This window comes from Phasianus colchicus, chromosome 6 (assembly GCF_987193195.1).
Source record: "Phasianus colchicus chromosome 6, bPhaCol1.hap1.1, whole genome shotgun sequence".
Classification (NCBI taxonomy): Eukaryota; Metazoa; Chordata; class Aves; order Galliformes; family Phasianidae; genus Phasianus; species Phasianus colchicus.
Genome location: NC_143441.1, coordinates 31993465 through 32017348, shown reverse-complemented (window position 1 = coordinate 32017348; position 23884 = coordinate 31993465). Strand labels below are relative to the sequence as shown.

Here is a 23884-nt window from a genome sequence, read left to right as displayed (position 1 = left end):
TGAGCACTTACCCAGTGATCAGAGCCTTAGAAATTGATTCCATTAAGAGAAAAAAAAAAAAAAAGAGGAAAAAAAAAGTAATATGTATTTCTTTGTTGTGTTTATTTAACAAGTGAATTGCCGTGGATACAACAAAAATCAAGCAGTAGGAATAATTTGCTCTCCAACACAAACTTTTCTCCAGACGAGTCTCTGCCCCAAAGAGCTGCTCTTAGTTTCTCCTTTGGACCATACTACAAGTGCAGCTTGAAGTCTGGACTCGCAGTTTAACTGCTCCAAGCTGTCCACTTCTTCGATTGGCAGCACCTGTGACAGACAGTGCTAAGTCATTCTCACCCAGGCAGCCTGTTCAAAATGTACAGTTCTAAACTATAGTTTGTGGCAGCAAAAGGTGAGAATCTGTAGGTGATACCTAGCACAGAAAGTTAGGCAGCAGCCAAGAAAAGCAACATTTCCTACCACAACCAGTAGGAAGGGCCATGAAAATTATCAAAGAGCTCGAGCACCCCTACTTTGAGGATAGGCTGAAGAAAGTAGGCTTGTTCAGCCTGGAAAAGAGTAGGCTGCAGGGAGACCTCATCGCAGCCTTCCAATTTTAAATGCAAGTTTATAAACATGAGGGAAATCAACTTTGTATAACAGTAGATAATGATAGGACAAGGGGAAATGGTTTTAAACTAAAGGAGGATGTGGGAACACAAGATAGATTTAGATTAGATGTCAAGGGGAAGTTTTTGTACTGAGAGAGTGGGCAGGTTGCCCAGAAAGTCTGTGGATGCTCCATCCCTGAAGGTGTTTAAGGCCAGGTTGGATGAAGCCCTGGGCAATCTGGTCTAGTACTGGATCCAGCAGCTGGCAACCTTCCTGTGGCAGGGGGATGAAACTTGATGATTCTTGAGGTCCCTTCCAACCCAGGCCATTCTATGATTTTGTGATGATTCTATGATCTGCCTGCAACTTCTAACTGCAATTCTGGATTTTGGTTTCTTTGCTGTCTACTTGGATTTTTGGTGTTTTCCCTGCTATATCTGTAACTTTCCTGACTGTGCTAGGTGGAAGCAAACTACAACTATATGGTGCAGACAATAGTAGCAATACTTTTTGAGGACTCTTCACTCACTTAGTTTTGACCTTATTTCAGTTCTCAGCAAGGCAAGAGGCATTTGTCTTTCTTTTTTTTTTTTGCCTGAAGATGAGAAGAGAGCCATGTGCAGCAGCATCAGCCATGTGTTCAGGTACTCCAGACAATAACCCTACATCAGTTCTAATCTTTGTCTTGAGAGTCCAGGAATTGTGTTGGGGAAAAAAAAGAAATTAAAAAAAAGAAACAAAAAGAAAAAACAGTTTTAAAAACCCAGTTGTATAAAAGGAGTTTTCTCCACATTACCAAAACAAGCCAGTTGCCAAATCCAAAACACAGTTTTTTTTTCTGCTTCTTCTCAGTCACTTTCAGTCATTCCCTGAGGAATTATTGTTTTCATAAAATCTCATTGGTGGAACATTGCCTTCTAGTGTTGTGTTTTTCATTGGTATCCAACCAGGAAAAAAAAAAAGAAAAAAAAACCTCAAAAATATTGGGTGTTTCTTCCTGTGTCTTTCACAATATTTCAGCTTTAATATCCAAGTTTCTTCCAGGGTAAGCAGCAAAATGGGATAGACCAAGTCTATTCTCCTGACTGCATCTACTCATGAAGTACTGGGATATACTCTTTGGGAAAACTTGGGAATTGTGGTTGTAAGGACTTCTGGAGGTCTCCAGTACACAATCCCCCTCAAAGAAAGATCAAGTTTTGGGCTGTACTGGGAGGAACACTGGCAGCTGGACAAGACAAGCGATATTTCCCCTTCCCTCAGCACCTTTCATACCTATCAGCAGTGCTGTGTCCTGTTCTGAGCTTCCCACAAGAAGTGGGGCACGAGTGAACTGAGGTGATTTCAGCATGGGGCCATGTGGGACAAAAGCATACGACATACAAAGAAAGGCTCAGGAAGCTGGGGCTTGTCTACTAAGACTAAAATCTGGAATAATTTGCCCAGGAAGGCTGTGGAGTCTCAGTCCTTGCAAAACCTAGTTCTAATTAATACTACTTTGGGTGAGAGAGTGGAGGTAGTGGACTATATGATCAGCGAGGTTCTCTTCAGCCCTAACAATTCAGGGACTCCATGAATTCAGCTACCACTCTGTATAGCAAAATTTGAAAATGTCCACAGTTCTACAATTCATTGAATGTTCATTGTCCTCACAGCAAAGATTTTTTTTTTTGTAATATCCAGTGTGAAATCTCAAACTGCAATTTGCAGTCTCTATCTGTCATATTCCCTAGCACTACCAGCAGGAGTTGAGCTTCACAGAATGGCTTGGGTTTGAAGGGACCTCAAAAGATCCAGTTCCAAGCCCTCTGCCACAGGCGGGGTTGCCAACCATTAGGTCAGATTATGCAGGGCCTCCAACCTAGCCTTCAGCACATCCAGGGATGAGGCATGTACAGCTTCTCTGGGCAGCCCGTGCCAGCACCTCACCACCATCTCAGTGAAAAATTTCCCCCTAACATCTAATTTAAATTTCCCATCTTTTAGTATAAAACCATTCCCCCTTATCCTGTCACTATCAGACCATATAAAATGTTGATCTTTCTCCTGCTTACAAGCTCCATGTAAGTGTTTGAAGGCAGCAATGAGATGTCTCTGAATCCCTCTCCATCTGAATAAGCCCAGCTCCCTCAGCCTTTCTTCATAAGATAGGTGCTCCAGATCTCCAACCATCTTTGTGGCTCTCTTCTGGACCTACTCCAACAACTCCACATCCTTCCTGTACTGGGGGCCCCACACCTGAACACAGATGGACCTGGCTGCAGATGGAGCCTCACAAGAGCAGAGTAGAGGTGCACAATCATCTCTCACGCCCTGCTGCTACCCCTCTTTTGGTCACCTTTATACTCCTCCTGAGGGCTTCTGCTACATCACCCCGTACTCTGCTCTTCACCAAACTAAGTATGTTCATCTGTTCTCAGAGACTATTTGCTGCAAGCCCCTCACCACTTTGGATAGCCTCTGCTGAATCTTCTCCAAAGCTGTCCTGGAAGACCAGTCATCTTTTCAACAGCTGAACCAGGCCCATTTGCACTTGTTTAAATTACAAGGAACAGTTTCCAGCCTTCCATACCATTTCCCTTTCTACAGCGTCATTTCTGAGCACCCCAGGGCATGCTGGAGTCATCTTGCTGACAGTAAGAGTTAGCTTACTAAACAAGTTCAGAGCAAGAGGAAGTGTTGATTATATGCAGGCCTGTGTGTTACTGGAAGGCTGCACCACGTTTCCAACCATTTGGCAAGTTATCCTCGGAGCTCATAGTCCAAAGAGCAGTTGCATTTGTGGAAGACTTGCCCTGCCCACAGACTTCTTCCTGTATAAACTGTGGTGAAAACATTCTCCTGACTCACCACTGTCAGGTCATCTTGTCAATGATGTAACCTTTTATTTTTCCTCCAATGCAAATGAAAATGCAATTTACCATTCCCTCATGTTCAATATCTCCCACAGACTCTGTTTGTAATGAAGTGCTAAACACAGACTGCACAGACAGCCACCAGAGTGTCGATCACCTCCAGAAAATACCCCATCATACTTCAGCAGCTACAGAAACACGATTCTCACCCAGCTCATGCAATAATTACAGAATACAGACATGTTTCTAAATGACTGGAGCTAGCTAAACTTGCATAAATTTAATCACCTGTCAGGAAAATTTCCCCCATTCTGCACGTGCCAAGAAAAATTATCTCATTTTGAATCAACTCCTGATTCCTGCGGTGTTTCTACCTTAAGTCTCACACTTCTTGCACAGCACTTGCACAAATATCTGCACGAAGTTGTCGGCATGCAGCAGAACTGTCTGAGGGAGGACTGTCTGGCAGTTTGCTTTCTAGTAACCATCTAATACAGGGGGTGGTGCTTTGCATATCTGAAAGTCATACCTTAGAGTAGACAACAAAGTTCTCTCTGGCATTTTAATCTCCATGGACTGCTCCAAAAGTAATGCCTCCTATATTATTATCTTGCCCACAAGGTCAGAGGCAGATGTTGGTGGTATGGCAGTAGAGGTTGAACCTGCCCACCAATATTCCATTACATTTTGTTGCCATGTGACAGATGGGAGCAGAGGGATACTCTGACAAAATGGTGTCTGACATGGAAGTGTGCATGAAGCAAAGGTGTGGAACTGAATTCCTACATGCAGAACAAATGGCACCCACTGACATTCACTGATGCTTGCTGAATGTTTCTGGAGACCAAACAGTGGATATGAGCACAGTGAGGTGATACATTTCAGCAGTGGTGACTTTCAGCACTGTGGAAAAAAAACACCATGTTCCAGACGGCCATGCAAACTTTTTTAAGTGTTGCATGGAGACTCTTGTTCATCACTGGCAAAAATGCATAGCTAATGGTGGTGAATACATTGAAAAATAGTGTTTTGTATCTGAGAGTCTTCTCTATCAAATGGCATTGTGCTCTTTGTATCTGTTGTAGTTTCCATGGAAATAAATAGGAGGCAGTACTTTCTGATCAATCTAAGCACTTCCACCTTGTAAGAACCAACATAAAGTGTGGTTTCCATTTTTATTCACAGATAGGTACACTGTACAGTCCTCAGGGTGCAGGGACTGGAAACGCGATGGCCAGAGCTACCAGGAGCACCTGGGCAGAGCAGCTGTCTGGGCACTTGGTAGCATGGTTCACTTGGTCCTGGCTTTCTGTCTCATCTTCTAAGAATGCTTATTCACAAGCTGAGCTCTTGTGCATTTTATTAAAAAAGCTAAAACTAAGATGGGTTATCCGGATGCTGAACCACCTCTTGAGCTACATTTTGGTCTATGAATGCAGTCCCTATAACACTAACTCATACCAGTGACTTCCCACGAGAAGTCAGGAGTCACTGAGCTCACTCGGAGCAAGAAGCTGCTGTCGACCTGTAGACCACAAACTCCGATTCCGGCAGCCGGGCTGCAGCCCGCGCCCTCCGCTAGGTGTCCCCCTGCTGATGCTGCTGCTCACCGGCACTGAAGCAGCCCAAAACCGACGGTAGGAAAAAAGGAGCCGAGAAGAAAACTAAAACTAAAAAAAAAAAAAGCACATGGGAAAAAATAGCCTTCATGCAAAGCACAGACAAATATTCTAATGATGGCAACTGTAAGGAAAAATTAAGTTACAGTTTTGCTTTAATGCAGGAGGGGAAATCAAGTCTACCCATATCCCTCCTAAGGCAGACATAGCATTTCGCTGGACGCTGCGTCCATCGAACTTTTCTCGAGAAGGAAGAATGCTGATAGATTCCCAAGGTTAAAAAAAAAAAAAAAGGAAGGAATTTGGCGTGGTTTCTGCAGAGCCATCCCGGGGAAGGCACGCTGAGCTCTGCGTGGAGAAATGAAAACATTCCTGAGGCGGACTGCCCGCGTGTTCTGCAATGCCAGCCAGCCACTAAATGCTGACATATCCTCTAATAGGGAGTTTGCATGAGATAATGACCGTCCACACTGCTAACCAGCTAACCAGCACAGGAAAAGGATAGGAGACGATAGTTCTTGGAAGAGAAAAAAATAAACCAACAAATGTAGTTTTTCAAGTGAGGATTACTCTTAGGTTCAGCTTTGTGCCAAGCTGCGGGAGGGACGAGTTGCGAAGGATCAACGAAGGGAGAACCGAGCCAAAGGAGAGGAGCGGGAGCGTGAAGGACCGCATTTAGCGGAGCCAGCCTCCCTCCCTCTCCTTCCTCCTCCGGGCCGGGCAGGGCACAGGTGAATGCGCCCTTTGTCCTGGCGGGCCACGAGCCGCGGGCCCGCGGGCGCCGGGGAGCGGCCCCGAGCCGCCGCCGTCCGGGAACGGGGGGCGGCCGGCCCGCGACCCCCCGGCACCGAGGGCGGCGGGATGGGCGCGGAGAGCGAGGCGGGGCCGGGCGGGGGGGTGGAGGCTGCGGCCGGCTCCCCCCGCCGCTCCCCTCCTCGGAGGCTGCCGGGCGCTCTGTGACTAACCTGAGGCCGCCTTCCCCGACGCAGTCGTACGGGCTCCCGCACGGCGGCGCCTCGCCCCGTCCTCGCGGAGCCGCGCCGAGGCTCGCCGTGTTCCCGGCCGCTACCGGGAGAAGCCCCGCGCCGCCGCCCCTCGCCGGGCCGAAGAAGCAGTACCGCCGGCGGGCTGAGGTGGGCGCGCCGCGGGCGGCGGGAGGCGGCGGCGCTGGCCGAACTGCTGGCGGGCGGGCGCGTGGCCGGGCTGCCTCCGGGTTCTGGCGCGGGACGGGACGGGACGGGACGGGACGGGACGGGACAGGACGGCACCGGACGGGTCCCGGCGGTGGGCCCGGAATAGCGGTGCGGGACTGCCGGCCGGAGCCGCGGCCCGGATCCGGACTCCTCCGTCCCAGTCGCCTTCCGACGGAGGGAGCGAGCTCCGAACCTTCCGTGTGAGGCTTCCCGGAGGGGCTGCGTAAGCAGAGGGGCACGACGAGTTCTTGATGTCTGCAGGGTGCTGCACCGCACGTCAGCCCCGCTGAAGGCAGGCGGCTGTCCGAGCTGTCGCGTTGTCATCTCCCAGCGGTGCCGAGGGCGCAGTGGGACGCTGCCCGTGTCCCGCGCTCTCCCATCTCTTCGTTGTTATCTCAGGCTGTTTATTTTGGCCTTTTTTCCCTTTTTTTTTTTTTTTTCACAGCCAGCGCTGAAAACTCTTATTCAGGAAAACCTTTCATTGGTTTGGGAGGATGTTTTTGCAGTCAGGTCTGCCCAGTTTGGGTCCCTGCTGGTTCAGCACTATTGTCAGCCTTGTTTCTCAGGGCTCGCAAACACTGGGAGCTCAGCCCTCCTCAGCCGCAGGCCCTCCATCCTCGTTCCCAGCTGGTGGTACTGCTGCCTTTGGGGTGAGGGGTGAGCAGGGAGGACGGGCGTTGTTACACTGTTTTCTTTTAGAGCACTTGTGACTGACACACGGCTGCAATTTTGGTCTCTGTCTTCCGCAGGACTTTCTTCAGGCGTGTTCCAGACAGAGCTATGCTGTAGATGACTTCGTTCTGAGAATTCATAAGTCACTGAATAACAGAACTGTAAGTGTTCATATTTAGGCTATTACTGTGCAATGTTATTGAGTGAATAAAAAAAAAGTTCTGTGTTAACCCTGGTGTCAGAAGCCAAGTACGCTATAGTTGTTCAGCACCTATGCTTCCTCACATGCAGTTGCATGGCTGTAACCCGTGTGTTTCCCTGTTAGAGCATATATATTCACTCACACAAATTTATCTTCTTTTTCCCTGTTTTTTTTTTCCCCTCCTGCCATATGAAGCATTAAGGGGGTATTTAAGATTCTGTTAAAGATTGTTTCCCAAAATCAACTTTTTGAATCAGCAACTGACCAGCTCTTGATTTTTATTTTTTTTTTTCCTCTCTTCATGATATAATTTACTACATTAACACCAATACAGATCTTTAGCTAAAAGCTGTTTCTGGATTTGCCACTTCTAAATTAGAAGTGATAGCAGTGTGAGACTCAGGTGAGTTGAGGTCTCCCACATAGAGTTTCCCAATCAAAAATTTACTTTTGGACCTCCTAGACAATGTGGTAGCCAGAAGAGGACAGTTTCAAAGAGGCTGGGATCACTTTGTAAGCCCCTGTAGACAGGTAGTATTAACAGCTGAAAGCTCAATTGAGGTCAGTACAGGAAAAAAACAAAAAACAAACAAAAAAAACAAGCAGCAAAGATGTGGGTTATAAGCTGCTTTAACAATTTTTAAAACTCAAGTCTCATTACCCGAGAAAGCAGTATGTCAGAGTCAGTGTTGTTTATGTCCTTCTCCCTCCCTCCCTTCACTCCCCCACCCCCTCCCCTGGCTCCTTCCTCACTTCATACTTTAAAAATCAGGGGGTACAGTATGACTGCCCTTAATATTCTGAGTTCTTTGAACAACAGATCTAGAAATCACATTGTTACCCGTTTTTTCCAAGTAATTAAGTTATATTGAAGTCTTTAAACTATTCTTTGCCATTGTAACAACTAGAAATACACTATATATCAGAACAGATAAGTAGAATTTCCTAACTAATGGTGGGACTGGAAGAGCTGAGGCTTGCTGAAGGTATCTGTGATAACATCACTGGATTTAGTTTTTGTAATAGGGAAAGAAAGTAGAAATGTGTCTGTAGCAGCATGTTTTCTTGTGTGCAAGATATACAGACTACCCGTTAGCTGGCATAGGAAAGGGTTAACGGCTTGACCTTTGGAGAGAAGCACTTGTTGACCCTATTCTGCAGCACTTGGCTAAAAGGTTATGCCCAAAGGGGGAGCTTATTAGCAGGGAAAAACATCAGAAGATAAATACTTAAGAAAAGAATACTTAGGCTTTGGAAGTCTGGTGGCCTAGTAAAAAGCAATGCCTTCTACCAAACAGTGGAAGACTGAGTCTCATCCACTGAAGGAACTATGTACAGAAAAATAGTACAACTGTCACGTTTAGACACAACTTTCCAAAAGTTTGATGGATGTAAAATAATCTGTATTTAGAAAACTAATATCATATGTAGCAATTCAGCTGTTCAGTGGGATGTCTACACAGAGGAGCTAATTAGTCCCAGCCTTGAAGGCAGCCACAGAAAACTTACACTGGTCTGGCATCTTGAGCTCCCAGTGGTGTGGCACAAGCACATCTCTTCAGGCAGTGCATGGAAAGGTGGTGTGTGTGTTGGAAGTCCTTGTGAAAAGTAACTCCTTGCAGTTGCTTAACAGCCTTCTCAGGTCTTCAGGATAGTGTCTCTACTGCTGTCTTAGGATCTCTACAGAGAAACACCTATTTTATTCTATTCCTTCTCTTGCTCTTTGTTTTCTGGCTTCTGATTTCTTGCAGTCTTTTAAGAATCACTTCTGCTGCTTCTTGTGAGTGATAAGAATTGAAAGTGTACCTTGGAGCAGCATGAACAAAGCTTCAGCTGGAGTTTCCTGACAATCTTGATGCCACAGGCTGACTATAAGGTAGACGAAGTTTAAAAATCTGCTTCATTAAACCTAAGAAGTATTAGCAACCACAAATTGATGTGGGTTTCTTATATCAGCAAGTTCAACCTGTTATCAGATTAGACACTGTTTTGTTGAAGCTTTTTGTAAACTTAGCAAAAATCCATCTTTGTAACATTTTACCTGTTATGCCACAAACAAAAGCTGTTTCAAACTTTATTGTTCTATTTTAAAAACTTTCACCCTGAATTAAATCTTTCATTCCACTAGTGATGTGAGCATTTAGCTTAAATATTACTTTTCTTCAGTTACTTTGTTGTGTTGATTCATATGCTTTCCACTTTACTTAAGAAAAATAAAAATAACAACTTCTCTGTCAAACAGGTGGAGAAGGGGGAAGAAAATATTTTGTGGACAAAGAGGCCTCAAAGTTCCAGTAGGGGATTATCAAAACCTGTTTTTCATCCTGTGTTTGTTTTGCAGGGAGTTTCTGCAATGGAGAAAAGGGAAGGTGATAATCATACCATTGATCAGAATGCATTTCAGAACATCATGCCAAGAAGAAATAGAGAAAACCTTAGTGACTTGGTAATGTTTCTGTAAAAGAGCAGTTCATATGTTATGCAGAAAATTGCAGTCTTTTGTTTGACTTTGTCCAAAAGCACCATGTTCCCATAACACTGGTATATCATCAATGCTTTTAAAGTCTTCTCACAAATTGACATCAAGAGATTAAAAAGATAATGAGCAACTGATTCAGTTAAATCACATTTCATAATTTAAAAATGCACAAGTCTTGTGCTAATTAAAAGTGTTAAAATCTCAGTTTATATAATTTGTACTAATATCACGTTATGTAATGCATGAACTACACTATTCTTCACTGTCTAGAGAATACAAGTTACTTAGAGTATACCTTCACTGTTCATCAAAAATATACATTTTTATCATTTGATAAGCATCTTCAACTATAAAACCCTAATAAAGACTATGCCCTTTAATTTTACTCTGAGGCACTGTAGGCAAGTCAGTCAGACGTGCAGGAACAGGCTACCTTGACTCCATTTAAGATTTTATAGCAAGATAGCAATGTACTTTTGTTATCTCTCAGTTAATAGAAAGCAAAACACCCTGTATCAGAGAGGATGAACACAAGACTTACCTCTGTATTAATCAGTTAATCAGTTTCAATATATTTGATTCTTAAGAATAAAGACGGGTGAGATTGCAGAAATAGGCAAATCCCCTGTATCCTTACAGAATGATTTGAAGTCGATGATCATGAAGGTCTTTTCCAATCTAAATCATTCTATGATTCTGTGAATGCCAATTTACATCTTTAAAACTACTAGTAGCTACCTTCCTCAAACCTGACATTGCCATATTGTTTTCTGGAGACTGGGACACCTGCAACATCAGCCATTCTAAAGCTGAGCTGTTGCCACATTAGTTCAGGTTCACTTTACATTTCACTGGAATATTAGAAGGAGTTAAATGCTTATTAATGCTATGTAGTCCCAGCCTTCCCCCTTGGACATCTGTCCAAGTCCTGCTGTTGGTGCATGCATGTACTTTCATTTTCATCAAACATCTCTTCTCCAGATCGTAAGAGTTGGGCAATCTTTAAATATGTTATCTCAGCGTAAAACAATCTATAATACACTAATATTTTGCCCAAGCTTAGCTCCTTCTAATTCTGCCAAGATCTTCAGTGAAACTAGAATCTTGGCAGTAAAAGATTTTTGAACTGAAATGACTCAGTTTCACAAGTTTTCATAAACACTAAGAGAATATTTTTGAATTTAGGGTGGACAGAAAGAAAAGCTGGGAATTGAACCTGAAGTTGAAAGGGGCACAGCTAATATGCTATATTCCAAGTATTTCTACTTACACTTTTATTCCCTAAATTAATTGTCATTAAAACAGCAGTGACTAAAAGAACTATTGTACTGTCACATCTCTGGATTCTGTTATTGTACATATTTATTTGAGTTACTTCAACAAATCTGTAGCTGGAATGTGAAATCTTGAAGTCTTGAACACTTATCATAAGAAGCTTTAGTGATGTTTTATATGATGTAATCTTCTCTTGTGGTATAGTTGACTTCCTGGAATGAAAATCTATTTTGAAATCACCATACATAAGGAATGAAGAATAGAAAATCAACACTAAAATTGTTCAACTACCGATTGTACTATTTGAAACATATTTTTCAGCTACCTTGTCTCTAATAGTGTGTGTGTTGGTTGTGTACAGTTTCAGTAATGCATAGTATACAAGTTATGATTGTAAATACTGTGATTACAGTTTTAATCATCTTCTGTTCTCGCTAGTATTTCCTTTCTGTCTATTTCAGAATGTGGATATGCAAGTCGCCAATCCACCAGAAGTAGCTGCACTTTTTAACTTACATCAAGCACATCATTTTAGTGAGTTTGAATACTCTTCAGAACAACACTACAAGCAGGATTTGTTCCCCAGGTGGCACATGCCACTGAAGATAGCATCTGTGATCTCATTACTGACATTTATTTACACTTTTCTGAGAGATGTCATATATCCTTTTATAACAAGAAATGAAAATGTTTTCTATAAAATTCCAATCCTTGTCATAAACAAAGTCTTACCAGTGGTTTCAATTACCCTTTTAGCACTGGTATATTTACCAGGAATATTAGCTGCTGGTTTCCAGCTGTACTTTGGCACTAAGTACAAAAGGTTTCCCCAGTGGCTGGATAGATGGATGTTGTCAAGAAAGCAATTTGGACTTCTCAGTTTCTTCTTCGCTGTGATGCATGCCTGCTATAGCCTATGCTATCCGATGAGAAGATCATACAGATACAAGTTGCTGAACTGGGCATTCCAGCAGGTATGATGGGTTCAGAAATTGCCTCTGATTTGGAAGCAACTCCCCACATAGCACAGTAAAGGAATGGAGCAGGACCTACTAGTTGAAGCATGTAATAGGGAGTCAAGAATCATCACAGCTGTGCTAGTGTGTATTCAGTAAGTCACTTTCTTCATCTAGGAATTTCTGACTTGGTGTATAATAATTATAACTGCCTCACAGGTACACGTAAGTCTTTGGCACAGTATTAATTTAGTGTGGATTAGTTTTCACAGCATCAGTGGATTCAACTATCTACAAAAACTGCTGCACATGCTATTCTTAGACATCATCTATGTAAAGTGAATTATCCAGCAAAAAGCTGAGCTAAATTATAATAATTTTTATTTGCCACAGGCTAAACGTGTGAACACTGATGACTCCACAGTTTGGCTGGTACACACTAACTTATTAAAACAATCCAATTAAAACAATTTCTATCATGGTTCCAAGTCATGGGCAATAAATAGCTTGCAAAGCTATGTAAGGTTCTCTGTTACTAGAGAGTATCTACTGCATGTATATATCACTCTGAGAGCCACAAGTATTGAATTAGAAGGAATATTCCAATATAAGGTGTAAACTGCAAAGGTAGTTTTAATTCTCAAAGTCTAAGATAATGTTTTATAAAAAGCAGAGTAGGATGTTTTCTTAAGAATTCTATCAAACAGCCTGATGAAAACATTGAAGATCAGCTTTCTTGGTAGTCTGGCTTAAGTGGTTTACCAGAAATTTCTGTGAGATTCCAGTTCTTAAGTGCAGATGAAAAAATTCTCATATTTGGAGCATATTATATGATGGTGATTTCAATAGCATCAAAGAACTGTTACAAATAGAAGAAGCTTTGACATCCACTTAATATTTTCATTCATATCAACCACTGTATTCTGTGCAGCTGAATGCACCAAGGTGCTGTTGAATAAACAGGACTAAGCAGCTATTCTGGCACGATAATGTCGTTAAGAATGCTTGCTAAATTGGCACCATAAAACAGTGCTGTAAATATATTTCCTGTTGTTATAAGCTCCTAGGTATGGTATTTAGTTACAGATGGAATTTTTTTTGTCAAAGAGTAAGACTTCTCCTGCTGTGAAGGCAGGCTAACATGCCTCAGAACAAGTCTTTTCTGAGCCAAGATGCTGATGCAATCTGCACATTCTTTTCATTCAAAGCCTACCTTTGCTCTGCAGATACTAGTGGTGACTTTTTCATTGCAGTTAAATGACTGTTAGATTCAGAAACATTCAAACAAACAAAAATACTGTGTTTCAAATCTTACTTCCTAATTACCACTGTGAAAACAACTGTATTTTATGAAAGTTGCTAAGTACACCGGAAAGCCAATTGTATCCTGGGCTGCATAAAAGAAGCATGGCCAACAGGACAAGGGTGAGATGATTCTTCCACTCTGCTTCACTTGAGTAGGGTCTTGAGACCCACATGGAGTACTGCATCCAGTTCTGGAGTCTCCAGTACAAGAAAGACAAGAACATGTTAGAGCAAGTTAAGAGGAGAGCTGGGAAAATAACTAGAGGGCTGAAGCACCTCTGCCATAGAAAATGTTTGAGAGAGTTCAGGTTGCTCAGCCTGGAGACAAGAAGGCTCCAGGGAGGCTTTATTGTGGCCTTTCAGTATGTAAAGGGAGCTTGCAAAAGAGATAGAATGATTTTTTTACAAGGGCATGTAGTGACAGAACAAAGGGCAATGGTTATAAACTGAAAACAGAAAGATTTAGATTGGATATAAGGAAGAATTTTTTCATGGTGAGGGTGGTGAGACATTGGAACAGGCTGCCCAGAGAGGCCGTGGGTCCCCCATCAATGGAAGTGTTCAAAGTCAGGTTGGATGGGGCTTTGTGAAACCTGACCTAATGAAACATCCCTGCCCATAGTGGGGGTTTGGACTACATAGCCTTTTAAGGTCTCTTCCAGCTCAAACCATTCTGTGATTCTTCTTGCAGGTCAAACAAAAAAAAGAAAGTGCCTGGATTGAACATGATGTTTGGAGAATGGAGATTTATGTGTCCCTAGGAATTCTGGGACTTGCTTTGCTGGCCTTATTGGCAATAGCATCAATCCCATCTGTCAGTCACTCTTTGACCTGGAGAGAGTTCCATTATATTCAGGTACACATTTCATGTCATCACTCCTCATTTTTAGGACTGCATGTTTTCTGCTGACATCATCCACAGTTAAAAATATCAAATACAGAATAATTAAAGAAACCAATGTGAAAGTTTATTCAGCATCCTTTGTTAATCACTTCACACACACACAAACACACAAAAAAAGGAGAGAATGTTCATTTCATTTGCTATTTTAGCAGGAGAAAATTCTGTCATGGTCAGAGCATAAAGAAAGCTCCAAAGCACCTTTTTTTGCTCCTCTGATCTGGTGACATGTCAGCAGGAGTTATTCTTAGGTCAAAGACTGCTGATGTTGTAAGCATTTAAGTCATCTTCTGTGCCTTTTATGTTTCATGAAAGCCTTGCGTGAGCTGGAAGTAGGTGGTACTGATCCAGTTCACAGGGTTGCCATACAGCATGGGATTTCACTGCACAAGAATTGCTTGTTGCTCACATGGAGCCATTTTGGCTATTATGTTCTGCCTGAGCAGTACCTGGTACCTAGAAAGTCCAGAAAGGTCATACCTTCTGAAATGCAAAGATTTTCTGTCTGCACTGCCACCAGTCACACAACCTACTCCAAACTAGTATTCCGAGAATTAGACATTCTGAGAAGGAACAGACACATAATCAAACCCACCTCATAATTAGTTTTTCTGCAGATGCCTGGGGGTACTTTTTCATTCACCTAAGTTAGTTCTCTCTTAGTTTGCTGTATATTGCATAATAATAATACAAAATATAATAATATATTTTATTATAAGATAAAATACAATAATAATCAGGCATAGTTCTGCATCAATATGATCATACTGTGTTAAGCAAGTACTGAGTTAGGTTTCTGAACACCAAAATCTGAAAATTTGAAGACCTATTGAGCACCTATCATTTGAAAACATGACATCAATTTGAAAAGTAGATATGAAATGTATATTTTCTGGCAATGATTTAGAATTCTGTCCATTCTATTTAATGCACCGGTTGCAGGAAAAAATGTGTCAGAACTATATAGACTGGTATAGAGGGAGTCTCCCAGTATTAAAAGATCCTGTATTAAATGATCATTGTGAAGAAATCCATAATAATAATAATAATATCGAGAAGATTTATAGTAATATATTGGATTAGTTTTATAAACAAATTACTTGTATATTTAAAAACTGAATCTTATTGATTTAGAAATTGGAAAGGCAGTGTTGGACTTCACACTGATGGCAGTTCCATTTTTGTAATAAAAACAAGGTTATTATGTACACAGGAAACTCAAAACTGTTAATAACTCTAGCGTAACTCTTCCTTTCCTCTTGAAATTCAAGTCCTAAGCCAAATTTATCATAGTACTATACTTACTACAGTTACTGACTTAAATTGACTTTAAAAATTCCCTTTGCAAACAATTGATTGAACTGCTCATAAACTTGCTTTTGAACTCATAGTAATTTATCAGAAAAGACATCAGGATACAGATGACATTCACAAATTGAGATACTGAGAACCGACCCATTTTTGGGAATCTTTTATCTCTTCTGTATATTACCACAGTATTACAACAATAGCAGAAAAATGTGCCCCCCCCTTTGTTTAAATGTAGCATAGGTGTACAATTGGATGCTAGAATTATAGGATTAAATTTTAATTAAAACCTAGTGCTCCCTTTTCTACCACTTAGATGTGTTGGTTCAGGACCTTTTTGATCTCCATATTTGCTTAACAGAGTAATCTTTTGCCAACAATAAATGACTTATTATCTTTCTTTTTTCAGAGCAAGATGGGATACATAGCTCTGCTGCTGTGCACAGTTCATGCACTGGTGTTTGCTTGGAATAAATGGGTTGATGTTAACCAATTCATCTGGTACACACCACCTTCATTTATGGTAGCAGTTTTTCTTCCTATTGTAGTCCTGCTCTGTAAATGCATACTGTTCTTCCCATGTTTCAGGAGGAGGATAAAAAAAATTAGATGTGGTTGGGAAGCTAATACACAGACCAATCAAACCAACCTGACTTCCAGACTATAGATCAAATATGGACATTCCCTATCTGATGCATGTAAATGTGCTCAAGTCAACAAAATGTTTACTTGCGAGCTTTGTTTTCATCTATTTCTTAGATGTTTCTGGTTTACTTTTCATTTCAGCCGCAGGGGTATGGAATACCTGATGCAATTTGAACTTCTGTTGAGACAGAAATTGGAAACATTAATTTTACACTTTAATCTATTTGGTATTCTGGTATTTGATCATTTCTTTTTTCTGACTCACTGCTCTTAAAATGCCAGTGCTTCATTGCTTCAATCGTAATTCTTTCACTAGAAAATGCAATCATAAATCACTGTTCCAGATGACCACAGAAAGTAAAAAAAATCATTACACCACAAAATCCAGGAATGCTTTCTGCATCTCACAGCCATGTTTGTTCCCTGGTTAAATCTCAGTATTATGAAGGGACAACAACTTGAGTATTTATTGTCCTGTTTCCTGTTATCTCCTGCATCTTACGTTTAACTGCAGAAGGGATCCTTTAGCACTAGAGCCAAATGAAAATTTGCATTCCCACCATGTCTTGAATTTAAACAATCAAGTAAGCAAAAGTTTGGGGAACTCTGCAAGGGAAATTTCTCTTGAGGCCGAGACACAGTCTAAAAAAAAGAGTTTTTAGATTCAGATCTACATCTTATACAGGACTAGGTGTGTCTGTTTATTTAGTGCTATAAAATGTTTTGTTTTTTTTTTCCATGACCATATTATTTTGTTTCTGATGCTGGAAATTTTCCATGCTTTTGACCTAAGCCTGCAGTCTTTGACACGTGCTAATCTTTATTAGCACAAATTTTTCCAGTGGGGATAGCTCACACATCGAATAATATGTTTTACCATTTTACTATAAGGCCAGCACAATTATGTGACTGGAAGAAAATTATTAAAAACAGACGATTGAACCTTGACAATGATTTGGTGATATTTTTGTGTAAAACTACTGCTGAATGCATTTGCTTTTACTTAAATTTTAGTGTAAGTAAGATGAAACTTCACTTTCTTTGTTTTACATAGATCTGCCTGAATGCCTTAACTGAATAATTCATTTGTTAACATCTACTTTAAATACTTTGTGCAGAAGTTAATATTTTCACACAGCATCAGAAACCTTGTTGCAGTTTCCCTGCATGAGCTGACTGAGGCATGGATTGATGATGCCACCTATTGCTGGAATCATCCAAATGAGAATTGCAGTGTTTCTAGTATTAAACAAACAAGAAAATGTCTATGTAAGAGAATATGTAAGACATGGTGCTAATGATTCTGTTTTACATTTGTGGACATGGTACACTGGGTGTAAATAACAAATTAAATAACTATTCCTACATTTTGTATTTTCCTGGTTTTAACTCCATTCAGTTATTGCACCTTAGAAGTTGTGCTTGTGTTTTGTACTTGATGTTGTTCTTTGAAAATAATGGGAACATGGTGGCCTGTGTAATATAGACTGAAGAGACTTGAGTGGCATTGTGTATTGGTAATGCATGACAGAGGTGAGCACTAAAGCACAGAAAGCCAGCCTGTGAACTTCAGAAATTTCTAAAGGGAAATGGTTGTTGTCAATAGATCAGCATTTACATTTCTTTAAAGGAAATAAAAATAATTAGAAGTCATGTTAGAGAGAAAAAATATCAAAGGCTTACTTGGAATATTAATTGCACTTGTTGTCAGGAGTCATACAGTTTTGCTTTATTTTTTCACTGGAACAGATTAAGACCAGTGCAACAACAAAGTAATTAAATTGTCTTCTACTAGCTACTCTTCTTCTAGCTAATCAAAAGTTGTGTTCCAATTTACTACTTAGGACTAAGCTGAGATTTTAAATACTGCAAAGCAACCCCAGTTTAACAGATTAATGCTTGTTTTTATCAAAATGGGTTAAATTGCTCTCTCTGGAATCAGCTCTGCTGCTCCTCTACTAGGAAAGTCTGGAGAATTTAGTGCAGTCTCCAATTTTGCTAAATTCTGATCAAATAGTTGGCTTTGTTGTTTACTCCTGATCATAGAAGTCAACCCTTTGAATGAAAACTGAAGCGAGGTTAATGAAAACACTCCTTGGAAGAGGCCATTCAAAGCTATTTGTATGACATGTGCAAAACAAAATCTCAAATATGAGCCAGGTTTTCTGTACAATAGATAGCCTTTTCTTTATAAAGTAGTGTTGAATGCTGTTGAATGCTTACAGCCAGAATTTGAGACCTTATATCAAGTCTGTTTTCTGCTTTAGTCTTTAGTAAACTACTTCACCTCTAAGTAACTCACCAATCTAGTACTGGAGTAGTATTCCTTCACAGGACGTTGCAACTTCATAGGACGTTCCAGCTTTTAAAGCATGCAAATACAACAGGAGAGGGGAGGATTATGTAAGGAATAAAAAGGGCTACGGAAGAAAATGCTACTGACAATATTTTATTTCTCCCTTTGTAATAGATACAATTTAGTTCAACAGTAATTAAAATGAATGTGTATGTGCCTTTTAGTTTACATAGCTGGTTCAAAATTCAGTGTATTAATATGCCTATATACTACTATAAAATATAGAAATGATGTATATGCCAATTTGAGGCACTTACTTGTATAATAATTATTTTTATAAAATCATGCATCATTAAATGTTTCAATGTATAGATTGCCGCTGTGTAATGTACATCCAGTCCTGTATAAGGGCAAAAAAGGTATTTTAAAAACTAGAAGAGCTGCTGATGGGAACAATAAAATGTCTTCATTCAAGGGAGATCATTCTCCCCATGGTGGCTGAAGAGTCTGGAGTTTCCAAAGGAGAGAAAATAAAAATATGAAAAACCTAATGGACACTTTGATAGGGGAATGTAATGAAAATAAATTCTGACAGATCTTTTAACTGACAGTCCGTATATTCTAGCATTTGTATAAGAATTTGTGAGAAGGAACAGAAAGCTCAGCTAGTTGTGGAGTGCTTTAAAGGAAGACCTATAATCCCTGAAAACATTGATTAAATACCAGGAAAGATCAAGAATAATGAAGACATTCAGGAGGAAAAAGTAATACAGACATATTAGGTAGGAATCCATCACTCTAGTCTAAGTGTTTTTGCAATGCCTCTACAAAAGCTGCAAAGTAATTCCCTGAGTTGTTACATATCACAGATATAATTAAATCAGACATATAGAACTGAAACTCACCGGAGAGAGAACTTTTAAATTGTTAAAGGGACTTGAGGAATTTTGTGCCAAGATTATCTGGGATAACCAGATCCCATAATACTACTTTGAAAATGTGCCCAGGAAGCCAGAACAAGGGCTGTGCTGGCTCTGCTTTAATGTCAATTCCTGTTGACTGCAGTCTTTACTGTAACCTGCCCCTCCCTTTGGCCACTCTTCTCAGTTCTCTCAGTTCTGCTAACAGAAGAGTTTAAAGTCATGAAGTTAATCAGAGCAGAGAGTTTGATTCTATTAAAAGTAATGCATGGAAAAGAATGATTCATCCTGATCCATGCTCTGGTGTAATTAACTTGACAGCCATACATACCTCCAGCATGAAGGACAGGAAGAGTTACTAAATTACAGAATATATAAGAGCTATTAAATTATAGAATCGTATAATATCTCTGAATTGGAAGAGACCCACAAGGATCACTGAGTCCAACTCCTGGCTCCACACAGCACCACCCAAAATCCAAACCCTGTGTCTGAGAGCACTGTCCAAGCACTTATTGAACTCTGGCACTTGGGGCCGTGACCCTGAGGAGCCTGTTTCATGCCCCAACCGGCTTCTGGTGCAGGCCCTGTCCCTGACCGCCACCCACCCCTCCCCTGACACAGCTCCATGCCATTCCCTCGGGCCCTGTTGCTCAGCGCAGCCCCTCTGCCTCCTGTGAGGAGCTGCAAGCCTCCTGTCAGCTCCTCTGCTCTGGGCTGAGCAAACCCAGGGACCTCAGCTGCTCCTCATACTTCTTGCCCTCTAGACTAATCTTCACCATCTTCATAGCTCTCTCTTGGACATTCTCTAATAGCTTTACGTCCTTCTTACACTGTGGTGCCCAAACCTGCACACAGTGCTGGAGGTGAGGCTGTAGCAGTGGGACCTCACCCACTTGCAGCGCTGGGCCTGCTGCACCCCACGATACAGCTGGCTGCCAGGGCACACTGCTGCCTCCTGATCTCAGCCAGAACCCCCCTCAGGTCCCTTTCCATGGGGCTGCTCTCCAGCTTCTCTTCCCCAACCTCAACATAAATCCATGGCTGCCCCATCCCAGGTGCAGAATCCAGCACTTGCTCTTGTTCAGTTGTGTAAAGATAGTTTTTAATTTAAACGTTTTATACTTTTATAAGTACCCCTAAAACTGAAAGCTTAAATTATTTCATCCAATTCTGGTAGCAAGAATGTTCCACTGCTTCACTTATTTGTCGAGTTCTTAATTTTCCATGAATGTGTTCTAGAAGTTATCAACAAAAAACACAACTGACTGAACTCTACATGACTGTGGACTGTGTGGCTTTATTTGAGAAATGATGATCTGAATTCTTCCTTTCTTTTTTGCTACCTCCGCAATTTTTATTTTTGTCCCTTGATAACATTAAGCATGTTAAATATTGCTGAAATATAGACTGATTTCTTTTAAGCTGATTTTCTTAAAATTATGATAATTATTTAAGAGAACAAAAGAAAAAAACAAAGACAGATTTTTGAAAATATGCTGAATCCACCCTTGAAGAATGTAGTCTGCTGTAATCACTTTGTCAGGGGCTGATATTTGCCACTGATTTTTTTCAGCACTGCCAGGATTTCTTGACCTTATCAGCATGTTCTGTTGCTGGTAGTAAAATAACTTATTTTGGTAAGACCTTGAACTGAATTCAGTTAAGTCAAAGCTCAACTATTTTTTCAAGTTGAATTTTTCCATAGATTTAATGTAATATTTGAGTAGGTGTGATGGGGCTAACTTACTAAGTGTGCTAAGGAATATTTTGTCCTTACATTTAATCTGTGGAAATCACTGTTAATAAAGAAGTGTGGCATGTATGGAGCTTTTTGAATGGCCAGTCAATGTTATAAGTTGTAGTCATGAAGCCTTGATGTACAAGCTGACATTGTTTTGTTGGATGTACTTTGCTGAAAAAGGAATATTTAATGTGAATGTCTCCATTACTTGAAAACCTATGAAATATATTATTGCTGGACTTGAAGAATGGGCCCTTAACACTTCCATGATTTGTCCTCTGCCTTTTTGTTCAGTCCTGTGATTCACATACTAGGCAGTATATCCCTTATCTCCCAGTATTTGTGCACACATTGGGATACCTTTTGAACAGTGCACCCAGTTCATTCAAAAATGATCAATTTGGGGAAATCTATACAGTCAAGGTGGGAAAAAATGGGAAGAAAAAAAAAAAAAGTGGCACAAGAAATATGAATGGAGAAAGAAAAATAAAGAGCAACTTGCAGGGTACCTTGAGCATCTCTGCTGCAGTGTGGAAATCTAACAATTGTTTGATGAGATTCATTATTAAAATAGGCTTCCTCTTGTACCTTCTAATTTCCAGTACGGTTAGGATTTTCACAATATAAACATGGTACATTATTTATTCCCAATTAATTAGTTACAGAGAAGGGTATTCTGGGACAGAGGAAGGCTGGGACTATGAAGCTATGCAAAGAGGCATTAACATGGAATGGGAAGAAACAGAACAATTGGAGATTTCATTATGAAATGAAAGGGATACAAAGGAAAGGAATTTAATGAATGCAATATCATCAAAATAGTAGGGAACAGAAATTTTTAGTACGGGAGATGGGTAAAATGAAGGATGAGTCGATGATGAATAGCATGGAATCTGATGAGCCTGAAGTGAATCTGTGAAATGGATGGGATGTGAGTTTTTTCCACATGCAGCTGGAGAGTAGAATGAACAAATACAAAGAACCCAAGTGTATGCAGAGCTCAGCCTGCAGAACCTATTAAGTTGCAACCATGTCTCCATCCCTGGAATACCATTTGAGTTATTTCTGGGGAAATCTAGTCACAATCCACCGATATGTATGAATATCAGCAAGGTTATAAGTAATTTGGAGAAATTATGCTCTGAGATGTAGCCCTACAATTTTATTTTGGATGCAGAACATTGCTGGAAGGACACAAGCTACGGTTATTGCTTCACTTTTCATAAAAGTTTAAATATAAACTGTTTTATTTTCAAATAAATTGTGCTTATATTGGAACAGACATTGCTACTTTGCTTCCTGGTAAACTGTACAGTGCTGTGTTAAATGAAGGAGAGCATTTATTTAAGATGCAACCAAGCTAAACCACTCTTAAGCATTGCCTACACAAAATAAGGAACCAACTGAAACCAGGGAACTAGATGGTGCATTAGACTATATATAGAAAAGTAATAATAATAACTTCAGGTTTTACCCTTGTTTTGATGTCTCTATTCTACTGCACATATTTAATCCTCACCATTTATAGGCAAAACTCCCAGTGAACGGGACTTTTAGCAATTCAGAATCAGAGTTTTTCCTTTGTGGATACATAATAATTAGGGTCTGCCTTTTCTTTGATAGAATCACAGAAAAAGTTGCTCACTCTCTCCAGTTTGGGATGGACTCTATTCTGCTGTGGACTACTCAACAAAACAGCCTCTAAAAATATCAAGACTGTGATATGTAGTATGTAGCATAACAGTGGACAAGCTCATTTAATACACTTTTCCTCATTCTCTTGTTCATGTTCCTCATTGATCCACCTTGATCCTTCCTATACTGCCCCTTTTTTCCTTTTCTTAAATATCCAATAAAAATTATTTCACATTTATTATCTATATACAGTGTGATACTGATTGTTTTTAATTTCTCTACTGTTCTCATGCAAAACCTCTGGTCTGCAGATCTGTAAGGAAATTTGACCTCAAGAGCTGAAGTCCTAGACTGTTAGTAATATAAACATATTAGTCTTATGCTTAAATGGTGGTCACAACAGAGCCTGTGCTTCAATCAGATGCTTTGGTATTCAAGCAAGTATTAAAGTCTTTTAAATGACTCTTGCAATATTTTTTTCAATGCCCATGTTTCACTAAGAAGGGCACACCTCCGTTCTTGGTTATCAAGTCAGCTGACAAAAATATTTGCTCTGGATGTGATTGATTGTATTGTGAAAGCAATGCTGCTTTTCCCTTGCTTTGGGTCCAACAGTTGTTGCAGGCACAAGATCACATTTTTAGGACCTGCTGTCTTACTCTGAAGATGCCTTTTAAGAGGAGCAGCCATGAACCAGGAAGAAGTTGCTTGACCTTCTATAATTTGCAACACGAAGCAAATGGTGTTTCAAAATTTATAGGGGAAAGTGGAAAGGTCTTGTGTTCTACACAAGGCCAAAGAACAAAGATTCTTAGTTGTGCCTCAGCAATGACTGTGGAAAACCACAGTCAGAGATTTCCTTCCTTCAGATTGTTTCTGGTATATAAAATCTATCTACCAGATCATAAAAGCAGAAACAATACACACTGCTATTTGCATTGCCTTAAAAATGAAATAATAACCCTGGATCTTTTCTGGCTTTTGTTGGTTTGGTTTGGGGTTGTTTTTTTGTTGTTGCTTTGGTTGTTTGGGTTTTTTTCAGGGTGGGTGGGGTACCTGTCCCCTGTTTTGAATGAATCAGCCTTAATTTGTACTTCCTGCTGGGAAGGATACACTCTGTCTTGTTTCACAAGACCTACTAAGTATTCTCAACTCTGGCTTACTAAATGGGCTTTAGAAAGGATTTCTTTTTCTTTCTTTCTTTCTTTCTTTCTTTCTTTCTTTCTTTCTTTCTTTCTTTCTTTCTTTCTTTCTTTCTTTCTTTCTTTCTTTCTTTCTTTCTTTCTTT

General features: G+C 40.4%; 1 protein-coding gene and 1 long non-coding RNA gene across 4 annotated transcripts in view; one reads left to right on the top strand and one right to left on the bottom strand.

Annotated features, from left to right (window-relative positions):
- The window catches only part of LOC116243302 (uncharacterized), a 19411-nt gene extending 13237 nt beyond the window's left edge, over positions 1 to 6174 (bottom strand). The window contains exon 1 of the long non-coding RNA XR_004169936.2: positions 6031 to 6174. This is a non-coding gene — a long non-coding RNA (uncharacterized LOC116243302). The remainder of the gene's footprint in view (positions 1 to 6030) is intronic.
- Positions 6151 to 23884, top strand: STEAP1 (STEAP family member 1). 3 transcript variants are annotated; one of them, XM_090142837.1, is made up of 7 exons: positions 7007 to 7091; positions 8884 to 9008; positions 9474 to 9578; positions 11348 to 11860; positions 13839 to 14003; positions 15766 to 15879; positions 22585 to 23884. In XM_090142837.1, the coding sequence occupies exons 2-7, from the start codon at positions 8988 to 8990 to the stop codon at positions 22681 to 22683; spliced, it is 1017 nt and encodes a 338-aa protein (XP_089998963.1). In that variant the 5' UTR covers positions 7007 to 7091; positions 8884 to 8987; the 3' UTR covers positions 22684 to 23884. The 3 variants fall into 3 exon arrangements, with proteins under 3 accessions (XP_031470274.1, XP_089998963.1, XP_031470273.1); XM_031614414.2 differs by lacking the exons at positions 8884 to 9008; positions 22585 to 23884 and adding an exon at positions 6151 to 6198 and having other exon boundaries at positions 7008 to 7091; positions 15766 to 20283; XM_031614413.2 differs by lacking the exon at positions 22585 to 23884 and having other exon boundaries at positions 15766 to 20283.

Excerpts from the sequence above, each read along its gene's own strand:
- STEAP1 (XM_031614413.2), top strand. The coding sequence starts at position 8,988 with ATGCCACAGGCTGACTATAAG. Across the intron at positions 9,009-9,473 it reads TGCCACAGGCTGACTATAAG|GGAGTTTCTGCAATGGAGAA; the intron begins GTAGACGAAGTT and ends TTTGTTTTGCAG. Across the intron at positions 14,004-15,765 it reads GAGAGTTCCATTATATTCAG|AGCAAGATGGGATACATAGC; the intron begins GTACACATTTCA and ends TTCTTTTTTCAG.